General features: G+C 37.8%; 3 protein-coding genes across 10 annotated transcripts in view; 2 read left to right on the top strand and 1 right to left on the bottom strand.

Annotated features, from left to right (window-relative positions):
• Positions 1 to 17,553, bottom strand: part of NF1 (neurofibromin 1) — a 248,199-nt gene that overhangs the window by 47,559 nt on the left and 183,087 nt on the right. The window lies entirely within an intron of this gene.
• On the top strand, positions 270 to 4,604 carry EVI2A (ecotropic viral integration site 2A). Of its 2 annotated transcripts, XM_047831822.1 has the most exons (3): positions 270 to 460; positions 918 to 987; positions 3,239 to 4,604. In XM_047831822.1, exon 3 carries the CDS (start codon positions 3,254 to 3,256, stop codon positions 3,956 to 3,958), a length of 705 nt encoding a protein of 234 aa, XP_047687778.1. In that variant the 5' UTR covers positions 270 to 460; positions 918 to 987; positions 3,239 to 3,253; the 3' UTR covers positions 3,959 to 4,604. The 2 variants fall into 2 exon arrangements, with proteins under 2 accessions (XP_047687778.1, XP_047687776.1); XM_047831820.1 differs by lacking the exon at positions 918 to 987 and having other exon boundaries at positions 272 to 460.
• EVI2B (ecotropic viral integration site 2B) lies at positions 6,757 to 14,876 on the top strand. The gene is made up of 2 exons (XM_047831818.1): positions 6,757 to 6,890; positions 13,119 to 14,876. The coding sequence occupies exon 2, from the start codon at positions 13,132 to 13,134 to the stop codon at positions 14,488 to 14,490; it is 1,359 nt and encodes a 452-aa protein (XP_047687774.1). The 5' UTR covers positions 6,757 to 6,890; positions 13,119 to 13,131; the 3' UTR covers positions 14,491 to 14,876.

The following is a 17,553-nucleotide window of genomic DNA, read 5'->3' as shown; positions in this document are numbered from 1 at the left end:
ACAAATAAAATTTTTAGAGAAGATTTTAATGCTGCAGGAAAAATACCCTTCCATCTCTTTCTGAATGATACTAATATATCATTCAAAAGCACACAGCAGGCATATGTAATGCACATAAGGTCAAAAGGCATGGGGCGGAAAACCCTCCCTGCCCTGGAGGCGGGGACTTGTACAAAGCCTCCTGTCATGCCAGTGGCCAACTGGACAAGTTGGATTTTTTTCCCCCCTGTGACATGTGCTTTAGTTGCAGCAGAAAGGAAATGTGTCATCTGTGGTTTGGTTTTAAAAGTGGAAAGCTAGCTGTACATATCCTTTTTTTTTTCACTGCAGATTTACTTTAAGGTTCATATTCTCCAAGGCTATTCTGCTTTAAGTTACTTGGAAGCTGTGCTTCAAGACAAGAAAAGAAGTGGCTTATTAAAATCAGGTTATAACCAAATTTTGACCAAGAATTTGTAAGGTAGGTCATATATATGGCTTTTCTTATGCCTTTTTACTCATAACGTTGTACAGATTAGTGTTGAAGGAAGTGCTTTCAAATAATACCTAAGAATCTTACTAATATAGTAGAATCATAAGTGATTGAAAATGTATACTGTTCTTTTCTGTACTATTAAGTAACATTTAAGTTAGAAATGGAAAGATTTATCATCAACATAGTTTTTATGAGGATTAGAAAGGATGTGAGTTCAGACTCCACAGTGAATTGAAAAGTTTTACTTGTTATTTAAAAAGTTTAAAAAATAAAGTTCTCATTATGAATGCTTAGGCATTATAAATTTTATTCAAAATGACCAGAGATAAAGAGAACTTTTGGTAACATAACCTGGCTTCCATGGCATAGATTGGGGATACAGAGACAGTTCTCTATTCTCAGGCATTTGTAAGGGCAAGAGAAAGTCTCATTTTGTTAACAGCTTGTTTATCTGGGAATGACAGTACATCTGGCCGAAGACAATCCACAGCGGGCCTATTATCTACCCCGTGGTAAGCACTGCTGAAATGAGTACGAATACCATGATGTGTACTACACTGTTAATGAACTAATGTGATAGGAATAACCCGCTTTAAATTATTTTAGCATTGCATGCAGAAGGCTAGTCTAGGATGAAAGGAGGGAAATTACTTGCTAACCCCAAATAAAGTATTTCTCTTTGTGAAAGAACCGTAAAGTATCCTAAGATTGGTGTCATTCACTTTAAAAACTGAAGCTGAACACTATTTTATAGAAGTCAGTGCACAATCCCTTCAACTGTCCATTCAAGACCATAATCCAAAAAGTAATCTTAATTCTAGAACACATAATAAAGGTTTATTTTCCTTTAGGAAATATTACTGCACTGGTTAGTTGCCATTTACCTTTGTTTATTGTAAGCTACTTTTGTTAGTATAACAACGTATCACATTTGTTATTCTCGATTTCTGTATATCAATAGCATCCAAATATTATCCAATGACACATAGCAACTATTTATTATAAAACCTCAAAACTCAAAAAAGCATGGCTAGTAGTGACATCTGTTTTACTTGGGAGGAGGCTAGAAATGCGGGATCTCAGGTCCCTCTTAGAACTACAGAATCAGAATCCACATTAAAAAAAAAAAAAAAAGGCTCCCATTCACATTCAGGTTTGAGAAGAACATCTATAAAATAAAGTTTTTAAACAGGCAATTCCACTGAGTCGATCTCAGGAGAATAATGTAGGTTTTGCTTCCAGTTATCTCAAACAAATGCTAACAATAAGATACTCTTACAAAAAAAAAAAAAGCAGCTCAAACAATATTATAATAAAAGAGATAATTTGATAATGGTGATAGATCGTTCCCGCTGGTTCATCAGTACCTGGAACAGATATGCCAGCTCTGTTTAAATCTTCAATCATATGGTGGATAATGAGAATTAGGAACAGACTTGTCTCCTTTTTGTACTGCCTTCCAAGGAGCCTGAAGCCACAACTAAAGTTCATCTTTTTTATTTATATGTCGAGACTCAAGATCTGCCTGGTCTTCCCGCTTCAGTCTAAATCCCCACAATCCTGGTGTTCTCTATTTTACTGTATCATGTATTTTATTTTTTTTATTTTTATTTATTTTTATTTTTATTTTTTTTGTTAAATGTTTATTTATTTTTGAGACAGAGAAAGACAGAGCATGAACGGGGGAGGGTCAGAGAGAGGGAGACACACAATCTGAAGCAGGCTCCAGGCTCCGAGCTGTCAGCACAGAGCCCGACGCGGGACTCGAGCTCACAGACTGTGAGATCATGACCTGAGCTGAAGTCGGATGCTTAACCGACTGAGCCACCCAGGCGCCCCTGTATCATGTATTTTAAAACATTGTGTCAAAATATTCATGGAAAAAATGCTGGGCATAAATGATGATGAAAAAAGTCAATAAATTTAACTTTCGATATTATTCATAAGAAATCTGCCTCATTTTCACTGTAATGCCAGATTTTTAGGTTGAAAAACCTGGCGTGCCTTTGCCTTCAGAAAGCCACAAGAAGTCAGGGGATACAGATGTGAAAAGAGAGAACCAACACCATATATAATTGCTTTCACAAATACCCAGGAGTATATTTCTAAGTACCAGTTTTATTCTAAGCTCCAAGATAAACACCCAGGAAGATAAAAGAACATCTTGAATTCCATTTTTTTTTTTTTTTAAAGAACATGTTGAATTCCTATTTGAAATCCTTTTCCTTTGGTTGCTACCACACTTCCCCTTTCTCAACCCCAAAACAAAACCCCAAAAAGCCATTTGCATGTTCTTTTCCTACTTAAAGCAAAATGCTTAAGGCCCATATAAAGATGAGTGACACAATTGTTAGAGTGTGGGGAGTTTCTGCAAGAAAGATCCTTAAATGGTTGGGGTCTGGGCGGGGGCAGGAAGGAGGAATCAGGAAAGTAGAAGCAGAAGTTGTCGACTCAAAGCTGAAGTTCAGCATGCTTGAGGGGGAGAAAACTATACAAAACCACAGTATTCAGTTTAAAATGATTCACAGGTATTTATAACGCCAACTTCTAGCATTTAAAAGAATAACAGAAATTAAATGGTTTCTTTACACATAGCCTAATAGAAAAAGTCAGTTGAGAAGGAATTCAAACAGGACAGCAAATATTAGGTATGAGTTTGTAGCTAACTTGTAAGATATCAGCTGTCCACCTTTTAACTACAATCAAGAAAAGCAGGAACCACTATTCTTTCACAAATTAACAAATTATCTGCTGTCCCAACAGATTACCAGTATACTCATGGACATGGAACACGCAGGACATTACCTGCATCTTGCCTTTGTGATGACAACAGCTTTTTCTTTGTGTCCTGGAACACAAGCAAACTATACCCATCTGTGGGCTAACAGTACTACTGTCTGGGATCCAGATATTCAAAATAAGACGGGCAGAAACCAAAATGAAAACATGAACACAAACCCTACAACTTCTGCAGTTGATAAAAAGAGTAATTCTACAAACATGACTGAAATCGCCACGTCATCTCCTTTCCTATCTCTAACTCCTAAATCGGAACTGGAAATTTATACACCTTCTGTTGTCAGGAACAGCTCTCCAACAGTACCGAGCATCAAAAACACAAGCAAAAGTCCCCATGACATTTTCAAAAAAGGGGTCTGTGAGGAAAACAACAACAAAATGGCTATGCTAATTTGCTTAATTATAATTGCAGTGCTTTTTCTTATCTGCACCCTCCTATTTCTTTCGACTGTAGTTCTGGCAAACAAAGTCTCATCCCTCAGACGATCAAAACAAGTAGGCAAGCGTCAGCCGAGAACCAACGGCGATTTTCTGGCAAGCAGTGGTCTATGGCCTGCTGAATCAGACACTTGGAAAAGAGCACAACAGCTCACAGGGCCCAACCTAATGATGCAATCTACTGGAACTCTCACAGCTACAAGGGACAGAAAAGATGAAGGAGGAACTGAAAAACTCACTAACTAACAGAAGCTTTAGTGAAGACAAATGCAAAGTAGCAATGAGAAAGCTTATGAAGTAAAAATGAAATCCGTTTGGTATTTAATGCCACAAGTTGGTCTAAGATCTGTTGACATGGCAGCCTTGCAATTTAGAATCGAGCAGGCGAGAAGGGAAGAAGTCAGTTCACCTTCTCAAATACTTAAACTGTGCACTTTCATTCTGACACTGAATATTTTAAGAAGCAAATAATAAAACACCCAAGAACGTGGAGAAGGTTTTAAAGATGAGTTAAAGGAACTAATTAATGGAGGTAGAAAGGAACAATTAAATATTTCCTGTTCAGCAGCAGTAGTTAGATGATCTTTGTCTGAATGTAATTAAACTTTGAAGAGTTTTAATGTGTCCTTAGAGGCAAGTATATGCTTCAACATCTAACAGAAGCCAAATTCCTAATGCACAGAGTTGAACTGTAGTTTAACGGTGCCTCTGCTGAATGAGACGGAATCTGTCCCAGCTCGTATATCAACACAGCTAATTTTATGCTAGATGTTTTCATCTTTAAGTATGGCACACATAAGAAAGTGTTTTTCTACTACAAATATTTAATTAAAACTTTTAATTTTGTATCATAAGTTAAGACTCATTAGAATAAAACTGACTACATATATTATTTGTATTCATTTTATTATCTTAGACAACACACTATAAAGATCAATAAGACACAGTGCCCAACTGAAACAGGGGAGACTGGAGCCACCAAGAAGGCCAAGTGTAAACGTACAGCATATCTTACTGTTCAAGTGCCATGTACCTCTATTCTATAAATACTGCTTACTGGACTATTTATAGCAAATATCCAAAGGCCGATTAATTTTCTGACTTCAAGGATGCCAAGTGGCCTGACAAATGATCAGTTTTATTTATTTATTATCTAATGTGACATGAGCAGAGGAAAGGGGTGTGTGTGTGTGGGGGGGGGGGTGTTTGTTCTAATTTGGAAAACGAGATGCTCTAGGTAATTGTTTAACCTTTCAAGAAACTGGGTTCAAGTAAAATAATTTCGCATTCAGTTGGAACGGGGGTGGCCTCCAGGCACTGGTAATTTTTGCATTAATTCCCTAGGTGATACTGCTCTTGGCCAAATTCACTTCTTACAGGTACCATGTCTCTAAAGATCTAGGTTACATCTTAAAATGAGAGGGTAAAAAACCCCCAAGTATCCGTTTTATGATCAACGTGTTACCAATGTGTTAAAAAATTATAACCATATTACTCTAGATAAAACTAAATGTCAAAAAGGGAAAAGGGGAAGCAAGAGAACACTCATGCCAGTCATGGTGATATCAGGTCACCTTTTGAGGGGTAGAAAGGACCAGACTGGCAAATGAAACTGAGCAGAGCTCCCATCTTCTACAAACTAATAATGTGAGACTGTGTACTAGAACGAATAGTGGTAACATAAACAGCTCCTTGAATCAGGGGCCATATATACTTGTCAGAGGATACTGAAAAAAATTAGCACCTTTTTAAAAACAAGGAATTAACTAGGTAACTACTTTTGTACTCAACATACAGGTCAAACAATTTCTGACGAAACAGAAAGCTTCTATTGCAGGAATACCTAAAATTCATCAACTCCCTAATTAAATACACACTCTCAGAATGATGCTATCCAATGACAGCTCGTGAACAAACAAAAGTGGCTCCTTTTCAAACTTGACAGTGTTTAAACATGATACATTAAGGTATGTTTTGAGTTCAAATTTTAAAAGTTATTTTTGAACGAAGACATTTTTGTTTCCACCCCTTGGTATTATGGTCCACACACTTAATTCAGGGATTTTAAAATAGTGAGTCAGAAGTTTAGTGTTTTGATTATACTCTGCTTTACAGGACCCCTTAAAAACAGAAACTATTCTTTTTGTACCAAGTTATAAGTAACCTTGACATTAAGAACGAGGTCTTAACAGTCTGGGATCCTCTGCAGCGACCAGGGAAAAGCAGGGCATGGGTTAAAACGTAATGTATCTACTGTAACAGGTGCTATCCTAGGCACCTTACATTTAATCCTGGACCAGATTTACAAGTTAGGAATTATGATCTCCCTGTTTTGGATGAGGAAAGAGGTTACAAGGTGACCTGTCCAAAGAAAATTTTTATTCAGACTGACGCATTCTCTTTTCAATATATTTTGCTTGGTTAATTTATTTAAATAATGATTCCCAATTTATTTTACCTTCTACTGAGAAGTACCTGTTTTGTGGATAATCAAAGAGTTGTGCATCATTACGTATTTGGTCCAAAAAAAAAAAAAAAAAATTGACTGTAAGTTTACCCGGGCTTTGTCTAAATTATGTAGGAGGAAAGAAGCTTAACATTCACTGGCTACCTACTGTGTGCGAGGCATTTATACACGTTAGCTTATTTAATCTTCACAACAGCTCAGTAAGTGACATATTCCTCCGGAGAAGGAAATGATGACTCAGAAGTACAGCAACTTGCAAAAGGTGATCAAGTAAACAGAACACACCATTTGCCTCTTATGAAAAGAAATCTCACTGTGGGTAATAACCCAACAGGTAGTTTTTCCTTAGACTGTGTGAGTTGCCTCTAAAGTTCTATTCAAAATATTTAAATTATATAATCACATTACTAGAGAGTCTCAAATGTTTACTTACCAATATAAATTAAAAGCATTCAAATCATAGAGCTGCAAATCGTGTTTCAAAATAAGTTCTCTTAAAGTAGTGCCTTTCTTAGTCATTTTGTGGCTTATTGCACTTCCTGAACCAACTATCCATCAACTTCCTCTTCTTCTACAGAAACCATTTCAGTTTGCTACAGGACCATTTTTAATCTGAATTGAACCACCCCCTTTTGCGTCCTTAGCCAAATCACCAAAATGTCCAGTTAGAACAAGAACTTAGCATTCTGCAAAAAGAAGTTAACAGCTGAGGTAAGAAAATTTTCACACAGGCAATCTGGTTTGATCTTTGTTATATATAAAGTTTATTTTTAAAACTAAAATGGTGTTAGTGTTTTAAACATAAACTCTGCTAGTCTAAAGATGTCTATAACGGTTTTGTAATTTATTGCATGGTATTAAAAAAATTCAGTGTTGAGCTTGCCTTGGAGAAAAATGTTCAGTTAGGTTTGTATAATATAAGCCCTTTTAAGTTTATTCAATCACAATGGTTAGTTAGCCTTAGTTCTGTAATTAAAAGATATAAACTATAAACATAGTGGATAAAGCTAAGGGTTAGAAGTAAAACTAGAATCCATGGGATATGAGTGACTTTACAAGCCCCAAATACCAACTGTGAAAAATTCTAACTTGCTTCTTATAAGATGTTCCTACATGTAACATAATCCATAGATTTAAATTATTTTTTTATCCTCTTTAGTTTCCACGGTAAAAACGGTCATCTTCACCTTCACTTAATTTAAAAAGAAAGCAAAGGAGATTAGATGAGATACTCAATTATCATTATTACATATGCTTTAATTTTTACACAAATGGAATTTTAAGTAAAAATTTGATACTTAATAATTGTATATTTATATTTAAGTAATAAGTAAGAATTTTATATTTAAGTTAAAGGAAAACATTATGGCTCATTTTTAAAGCTCACTAAGACAAAACTGTTATGACAAAATGTGTGTACATGTATTCATATCATCTACGTATTTATGCCACACGTTATCATCTGAGCCTTTAGTAACCAGTATTAGATATAGGAAAAAAACACTCACAGGATAAATAATAGAAAATTGCTACCATGCATAAAACATGCCTATTCTGTGAGTAAACTGGGCAGTTACAAAGTAAATACCCTCCAAAACAAAAATTGCAAAGTTTAGTTTACATAGACTTGTAATATCACAGAATAAATTCATAATGGGTGATACTCTATTTCAACATTTCATAAATATTTATGACTCTCCCTTATAGAAGTCCACTTTGGATTTTTTCTAAGTAATTATTACATAAGTTAGAAAATAAAGATTTTTATCTCTTTTTTTTTTTTTTAAGACAAGATTTGTCTATATTTTCAAAGGGTCAGTTCGATGGTACTTGTGAGTTTAACAGTACTTGTGTTTTTCAACGAATTCCTATATAACTCTACTTGGAAGGAAATTATAAATTCTGAAAAAGTTCAAATTTGTTAAATATAAATCTGATGTCCAATCTTTAGAAGTTACCTCAAATATGATAGCTTATAGGCTAACCATTCAAAATCCCACAACTGTTTTCATAGAATCAGAGGACTGAATGGTTTTCTAGTTTTTTCCCTACCATTTACTCAAGACAGCCTCCAAAAGTTATTTACATATCTGTTCTCAGAGATCCCACGTCTCCTTCCTTCATAAAACATTCCTGCTTCGTAATTTTACTATGAAAGACACTGCAGCATATCTAGTGACTGGGAACAGAGGGAAACGGCTCTGGTACACAACTGGTATTTCTTTAACAGTGCCTCTATTTACAGCTGTGACACTCTGGCAAGTTACCCCACATCTCTGTGCCTCAGTTTCTTTATCTATAAGATGAAGGGAACACTACCTTGCTCATTAAAATAGGGTAGTACCTAACATTTAATGGGTACTCAGTAAATGATAGCTATTATTATCGATAAAAGTCACCAAATACTTCCTATTATAGTTCAAGGTTAATCTCTTTTGCCACTCTTCCTCAAGACAAAGAATTGGTGTTTTCTTCCTTTTATGATTTAATAACAACCAGCAGGAGATACACTAATAATAAATTTTAATCTATCTTGTAACTTATTACCTCAAAGCAGTAATAATATCAAAGCCATAATAATTCAGGTATTATTATACCTATACTTGACTTTTTCCCTAGAATATGTTCTCCAATCTCCATGATTCTCTTTAAATGACAATGACCTGGGGCGCCTGGGTGGCTCAGTCAGTTGAGCGTCCGACTTCAGCTCAGGTCATGATCTCACACTCCGTGAGTTCAAGCCCCATGTCGGGCTCCGTGCTGACAGCTCAGCACCTGGAGCCTGCTTCAGATTCTCTGTCTCCCCCTCTCTCTGCCCCTCTCCTGCTCATACTCTCTGTCTCCAAAATTAAAAAAAAAAAAAAAAACATTAAAAAAATTTTTAAAAAATGACAATGACCTATTTCTTATCATATGCAACTTAACAGAATCAATTTTAACTGTACTTTCTTTTCTAAAGTTTATTTATTCACACACACACACACACACACACACACACACACGAGCAAGGGAGGGGCAGAGAGAGAGGGAGAGAATTCCAAGCAGGCTCTGCACTGTCAGCACAGAGCCCAACGTGGGGCTCAATCTCATGAACCGTGAGATCATGCATGACCTGAGCTGAAATCAGGAGTCAGACACTTAACCAACTGAGCCACCCAGGCGCCCCTAACTATACTCTTTATATCCTTATGCCATTATATTTATGAGAACATGGCTAATATATGAGGACTCCTACTTCACTGTAACTTCCTGTACAGTTAGTTAAAATATAGCTGTCGTTTTCCTTCCTCTTTTAAAACGTTTTAAAATATTCAGGAAAAGCAACGGACCCAAATCACAGATTTCTGACCTCAAAGTTGTCAGCCTATAATAATGAGCAAGATACTGGCATACAAAGGTGGACAGATTCGGGATGTGCTTGAGCAGCAGACTAAGGGATTTTTAGAAACATGCTTTGCTACGTGCATGGGTTCTTTAGAATAATGAGCAGGCATGCTTGTGAACAGTGCCAGGAAAAAATTTCAAGTGTCTTCAGGATACTTAGAACAGATAGGAGAGCCTGAAATGAAAGACAAGGGAGTCTGAGAAGACAGGTGAGTCAAGTCCTCCATTTGGGAAGGCCGCCCTTGGTTGCTTCCTTGTGTCCGCAGATACAGGCTAGTGACAGAGCACAGCACTTCGTGGGCCTTTCATCTACTTCAATCTTCTCTCCCAACTTCTTTCTAATTTTCCCCACCTTAATCAAATACCCTAATTTCTTGCGAGTTTACATAACCACTACTTTTTCTTTAGCTTTTCATTAACTTTTCAATAATTTCTCTAGTCCATTGACCTTCTCCTTTTCCATATGTTTGCTGCTTCCTTTAATTTTTGCTTTATTTTTCTCCTTGGTGTTATTATTTTTTTTTATTTCTTTGCACTCCTTTTTCATTTCATCATATCTGATATCTTCTTTTTACTCCCCTGCCCCATATGGTTCTTTCTTTCTGCCTCTCTCCCTACAGAAGCAATGTTGGTACTTCAGGTACACATGGTTTATATATTTAAAAAACTACGTATGTTAAAGAACTTTCTTTCTGCAGTGGTCGTAACAACTGCCTCACTTCTCTGAGTTAGAAAAAGTCAGTTTCTTCACCATTAGGCCCCCTATTTATTCCTCTTTTAAATCCTGCTCTTTCTTTTCTGGGCTGTTGATTTGCTGCAGAATTCTAACAGATTCTAACACTCTGATGTAGCAGATGCTAGGAGGGTAGACAGCTAACTGAAGAGTGGGAAAAAGAGATAAGATAGGTAAAAAATAGAATTTGGTTTTGATATTGCTGGAACCCTTAAATGAGAAGCAAAAAATCTCATATACTCAAAAGTTTTATGGTCTTCCTATTGACCACAGGAAGACCAAAGAAGCTATGAACCTATCAAAATTGATCTTACAAATTAAAATAGGTTTATAATTATGTTTCTGTTTGAGGTCTTTCCTTCTCTAACGCCTTTTTCAGCTAACTGAAAAGAGGAACCATGTGGGTTTTTTACAAATTTTAAGCGAAGTCACAAAAGAGGAAACATTTTTGGCCGAAGCCAATTTATGGCCTATATTTTCCATTGCTTTGGATGGCATTTTTTAAAAAACTAAAGTGAAACTCTGAAGAATAACTTGTTGAGGGGTTGACGCTCTTAAGAACAGCAAGTGGGAACTGTGCATGGATAACCATCTAGAGATGATTCAGATCCCCATATTTATGCCAAAAGTTTCCATTTCTTTCCCTATTAAGCCTTTTGCAAAATGGATACAGAGCATAATTTAATAACTTTGATTTCATCTTCTCTGCTTACATTCTGGCAGAAGTATTCATAGATAGTGAAAAATTGAAAAGGAAAGGAGCCATGAAGCCAGTACAGGTTAGGTATTTACTAAGCTCCTAACATACATGGCTCTTTGCTGTAAAGGAGCCAAAATGTAAACCCTGAGGTGGTTTAGACGAGTAGAAAGAGCATATGCTTGTGAATCAGATGGTCCTGGGTACAAATGCCATTCTGTCACTAATAGTGACATAACACTGGGCAAACTCTTTTTTTTTTTTTAATGATTTCTTAAAATGTTTATTTTTGAGAGAGAGACAGAGTGTGAATGGGGGAAGGGGCAGAGAGAAGGGAGACACAGAATCCGAAGCAGGCTCCAGGCTCTAAGCGGTCGGCACAAAGCCCGATGTGGGGCTTGAACTCACGAGCCTTCGAGCCATGAGATCGTGACCTGAGCTGAAGTCGGCCGTTTAACCAACTGAGCCATCCAGACACCCCTTTCTAATCTACATATAGTTTCTAATCATATATACCAGGATCTAACACCCTGAGATGTTCCTTTCCCTAATGTTAAGAAACAACCAAATAGTTATCATTGTGTTTAATGATGTACAAAACAGGTATATCACACCTAGTGTTGAACACCGTCTTAGTGTAACTCCTCACTTTAGAAATAAGGCAACTGAGAGCAGGAGAGATGAAATGACTAGTTCTCATAGTTAGATGGAGAGTTACATGCTGGAAGTAGACCTGGAACTTAACTCTTCAAGTTTTACCATCTACCACATCCCACAAAAAGCCCTGCCTGCCAAACTTACACATGTGCCTTCTCTACCCGTGTCCATATGTTGTTTCCTTGACTGGAATATTTTATTTGCTTAGTTCGTTCTTACAGACCTTTCAAAATTCAGTTCAAGTTTTACTTCTCTGAGAAACCCTGCCTGAAGACCTCCCAGGCTATGTTAGTTCCTCTGTGCTTCTCTTGCATACATTTATGAGAAAACTTATTCAATTATTACAATTATTACTTGTTTCCACCACTAGAAACTGTATTTTGGGTGTGTGTGTGGGGGGGGGGTGTCTCTCAAACCTAGAACAGGCCTGACACAAAGATAGTGTTCATCGATAAATAAATGAGAGCATCGGCAAGACAACACTAACCAACTGGACAGAACGGTCTCAGATTCAGAGATCACTTAGGATTCTGAGTTGAGTGGACTCCTTTAAGAGTATGAGCTCCTAATGACATATGTCCTAATGACATAGTGCTAGACTCTGAGGATGCTGCAGAGCCTACGAACACAGTAGACTCTGTGCATGAAAAACTTACCAAAGGCAATACCATTAATGAAAATAGAGAAGAGAGGAGTCAGTTTTGACATAAAGATGATGAAGATGGATTGATCTGAGTATGTTAAATTTGCTGGCAGTAGGATATATACATGGAGATGTCCACCAAGAAGTCACGGAAAGCAATCGGAATTAAGGAGATTTAGGCTGGACGTGCAGGTTTGGGAGTTATGGCATATAGGCGAGAGCTGAAATTTTATAGATTCAGGATCAGAGAAAAGCTGGTAAGAGTGAGGACTGAATACCAAGTACCCATATTTAAGAAGAGAAAAACAGGAGCTAGTGAGATTAACATGAAAGGAAGACTATCACAAAGAGCTACTTGAATAGTAGTGAAGGCACAGTCAATAGTGTCAAAAGTGGTTCAGAGAGGGAGGAAAGAAAAAGACTGTTGGATTAGGTAATAGATGATTATCGGTGTCCTTCAAAGCAACAGGACTGGTATATTTCTAGTCGCAAGGAAGAGAAAAGTAGAGAGCATATGGAACCAGCACACAGAGCCTATGTGTTTAAGAAGTAGGACTGTGAAATGAAGGATTATGAGGTAATGAAGCTAAAGGGGTAGCAGGGCCAAGTACAGATCTTATGAAAGAACGAAGAGAGACGTTTGCCTCTGAGGTCCACGTGTTTTATGGTTAAGTTTAGGATGTATTCAAGAGTATTTACACTGCAGTGTATGTATGAAGTCTAAATTAGAAACGATAAATACTTCTCAAATACCTACCTACTTTGTGCCAGACACCAAATAACACCTGTCTTTCTTTCTTTCATTATAAAACCACTGATAAAAAGGAAACATTCTGAAATGGATCCCAAATATTTCATCTTAAGTTTGTTTTGTGGACACCTCAGTGATACATTTCTCTTAACGACAGAAGAAATTACAACAGAGTCTCCTGTATTTATATCATCAAGGCTCAACGTCTCAGCTAATTCTCAAAACACAACAGGGAATCCTTGGAGTCAACCAACAGAATTCAACCATGTTTCTTCTGCACAACCAATATCAACTGCCAAAGTTGCTGGTGGACAATCAATACCAGGGGCCTATGCTCCTTCTGAAAAACCGGCAGCGCACACTTCTGCTGGGCAACCACCTGCCTCTAACATCACCAGACAACCACCAATACCAACGGCCAACGCCTCCTCCCGACAAACAGTACTCCCTGTGCTTACCTCTGCCGGACAACTACCACCATCTGCCCATACTTCTACCAAACAACTGCCGCCATTTCTCTACACTTCCACTCAACAACCATCATCTATCCACACGTCTTCTGGAAAACCAATACTACCAACTGTTCATAATCCATCTATACCACCAACCCCAAGTGTCAAAAGTTCACAGAGGGTGACTCCAGGATTCATCCTAGAAACTACCAGTAACACAAATATCCCACGGGAAACCAATTCTAATTTGACAGCTGCCACATTAGTGGGTGTAATTCTGACGTCTATGTTTGTAGCTATAATCATGATTGTGCTATGGAAATGCTTGAGAAAACCAGTTTCAAATGATCAGAATTGGGCAGGTAGGTCTCCATTTGCTGATGGTGAAACCCCCGACATCTGTTTGGATAACTTTAGAGAAAATGAAGCACCCGTGAAAAGGACATCAATTGTTTCACTTATGCCCTGGAAACCAAGCAAAAACACACTCATAGCAGATGACTTAGAAATTAAGTTGTTTGAATCAAGTGAACACATTGGAGATTCCAACAACGCCAAAACAGAGAAAATAAAAGATCAGGTAAATGGTACGTCAGAGGAGAGTGCTGGGGGATCAACGATCGGCACTGCTATTTCTTCTTCAGATGATGCAGATTATCCACCACCTTCCCCACTTCTTGATTTGGAAGGACAGGAGAGTAACCAATCTGACAAACCCACAATGACAATTATATCTCCTCTTCCAAATGAGTCCACCAATCTCCCACCATCTCTGGACTGTCTCAATCAAGTCTGTGAAGGTTACAATTCTGAGTTTGAACAATCATTTCCACCTCCTCCCGACTCATTTCACTTGCCCCCGGCACCAGAAGATTTCATGAAAAACCAGGAAGATTCCCACAATGAGATCCAGGGTCAGGAATTCTCTATTCCTCCTGACTCTGGTCAAGACCACAGTGAATCCTTGCCACCCCCACCTGAAGAACTGTTATAAATACTGTAATTTGCTTTTTAGCTGATTTTCCATCCTTCCTACAGAACTCCATCTTTTTTTTCTCTTCATGTGATGAAATATATTAAAAGGCAACTGGTAGCCAATTTTGATTTTTATTCAGGAACTACCTGAAATCTGCTAAAGCCCATGTGCATGGCTGGAACTTATTTTTAAAAAATGACATAACAGTGATCTATTTACTAGCTATTGTACCTAACTTTAATGTAGAGAACATTTTACCTATGTGGATGGTATGTATGTCAGTAACTTAGCCACTTTGGAAATAAGCACTCTACATATAGTTCATATCATCTAATGGATATATACTTTTTTCCTGAATAGCTGTGTGTAAAGTTACATTGAATAAACAACACTTTGTTTTTCCATTTCAAAGTTTGAGATGGGGAGGGAGGGGATGAGAAATTAAATACATACTCCAAGTTTTAAACAAAACTCCAAATTTTATTTAAAGTTTTTAATTAAAAAATTTTTTTAAATGTTATTTCTTTCTGAGAGACAGAACGCGAGCAGGAAAGGGGCAGACAGAGAGAGGGAGACACGGAATTGGAAGCAGGTTGTCACAGCACAGAGCCTGACGCGGGGCTCGAACTCACGAGCTGTGAGATCATGGCCTGAGCTGAAATTGAGAGTCGGACGCTTAACTGACTGAGCCACCCAGGCGCCCCTTTAAGATTGATTTTAATTAATCTCCACACACAATGTGGGGCTCAAACCTATAACCCCAAGATTAAGAATCGCATGCTCTGCTGACTGAGCCAGCAGGGTGCTCTGAAACTCCAAATTTTAAATTAACACCTCAAGTATTAAATACATATTCCAAGTTTGTGGGGATGAGAAACTAAAATGCATGTTTGAGAATACAAAAATTTCCTTTTAGCTCTCACTGGAAATAGTAAAGCAAGTATGTTAAAACATCAAATTGTGGGGGTGGGGGTTGGATTGGGGATGTTTACTCTGAAAAAAATATAAGCATGCACCATAAACTGCAGACATTGGGGGAGCACAGTTTTTTAAGCTAACATCCTTTTTTAAAATTTTATTTGTTTTGAGTTTATTTATTTATTTTGAGAAAGAGAGAATTCAAGCAGGGTAGGGGCAGAGACAGCAGCAGGGAGACAGAATCCCAAGGAGGCTCCACACTGTCAGCACAGAGCCTGATGCAGGGCTTGAACTCACAAACTGTGAGATCATAACCTGAGTAGAAATCAAGAGCTGGACACTTAACCGACTGAGCCACCCAGGCGCCCCTAAAACTAAGCATCTGTAAAAATTTCTTCGTTCTATGGCTCTAGCACCCAAACAAAATGAAATCTTATAAAGGAAAACAAAAAATAAAACCACACACACAAAACCACACTTCTATGGCTCCATTCCAAATTTGAATGATTTTTCCAAGAAAAACAGACTACATCAAATACGGATGATTCTCAACTTTCCTTAAATGGACACTTTCTGACACTATACATATAAACTCTTAAACCACCTTTCCTATGCAGAATTTCGTCTTTTCTCCATTACCTGACAAGTGATGAAACTGAGTTACCAGAGTAGGGGTGGACCTAATCTTTGTCAGAGTCCAGGCGGTGAGCGTTCCTGGGCTAGGCTTGTGGGGGTGCCGGCCTGTGCCCACAAAAGTGTTTCTTTGCCCAACAAGCATGTGGTCTTCTTCCTTACCCTAGCCATCACTCAGAATAAAATGTGGTGGTCTTGTCAGTAGTTTAACCGTGAAGAACTCCTCATAACTGTGGGGTTTTTCAGAACAAAATACAGTACTTATTTGTAGCACTGGTGTTCAAGAAACTAACAAAGCTCCCACGTTAGTAGAAAAACAAAAACAAAAACAAAAAACTAGCGGGCTTTTTTGGACACTGAAATTTTATATACAATATTTCCCTTTAAATCTTTTAAACCATCCCTTACTGACCATTAAAAAGCCTTATCTGCAGAAACACTTCCTTGGACTTATTTTCCTGGCGTTTATTCCTGAAGCATGTCTCTTGCCATATTACATTGGTTCTTTGTCTCCCACTTGAAAACGCTTCTTTCATGTTGTTTTTCAAACTTAGCATTTTTAAGGTTAATCCTACTCAGCAGCAATCAGGAGTTTAAGAATTTCCTATGAATTTCCTGAATTCTATTTAGGATAAATAAGCTATGTTTTTATATTTGGTCAAGACTTTGATGTGCTTTAAATCATCATAACCCTTCTCATTTCACATGTAAGATGGATACTCAAGAGGCTCTTTCCACACTTCTGTTCTTCTTTCTCATTACCTCTTTTCCTGATCTCTTGAAGGATGGGTGCTGGGAAATACAGGGAAACACCAACTCTTACGGATAAACCAGGAGCCGATGACCTGGTCATAGTCCCATCTGATTTCTTCAAACCCTACATGCAGCTTTCTTCCTTCTGTTCTCTGTACAACTGAAGAACAGTCTTACTGTCAGCAGCTAGTTTTGGGTGTTGTCTTTTTTAAAAAATTCTCTGCCAGGGGGAAAAAGGATTCCCATTTACTGCATGTAATTTTCCCCACTGAGGTCAGTGGAAGCCGAGCAGCCAAACAGTGGCAATCCTTGCTTAATCAGCAGAAAGAAATGCAAGCTAATAAAAGACATCCAGGAGAGAAGAAAGTGCTGGAACAAAGAAAAACCTACAAAAAAGATGGAAGAGCCAGGATCCAGAGTGGAAGAAAAATTTTGTTTCATGAAAATGGGAAAAGGACAAGGCCCAGGGGGATAAAACGTAGACTGAACTACCATACGGCAGTGGTGCTCTTACCAGATCAGCACTAACCAGACTCAGAAACAACCCTGAAGACCATCCAGTTCAACTCCTTTTATTTGTTAACTGATGAGAAAATAGGCCAGAAAGAGTAGTGACTTGCTTAGTAGCGGTGCTAAAAGCTGAGTTTGTTCCCTGACTCCTGGGTCAGGACTCTTTTCACTAGTAGAGGACCAAAGAGCACCTATGTCATGCATTGCAACATATATGTATCACACATGTACTCCATTTGGTGTTGGCAGTGGGGGACACAATGATGT

Source organism: Prionailurus viverrinus, chromosome E1, assembly GCF_022837055.1.
Source record: "Prionailurus viverrinus isolate Anna chromosome E1, UM_Priviv_1.0, whole genome shotgun sequence".
NCBI lineage: Eukaryota > Metazoa > Chordata > Mammalia > Carnivora > Felidae > Prionailurus > Prionailurus viverrinus.
Note: the sequence above shows the minus strand (reverse complement) of the source record. Positions and strands in the feature narration are given on the sequence as shown.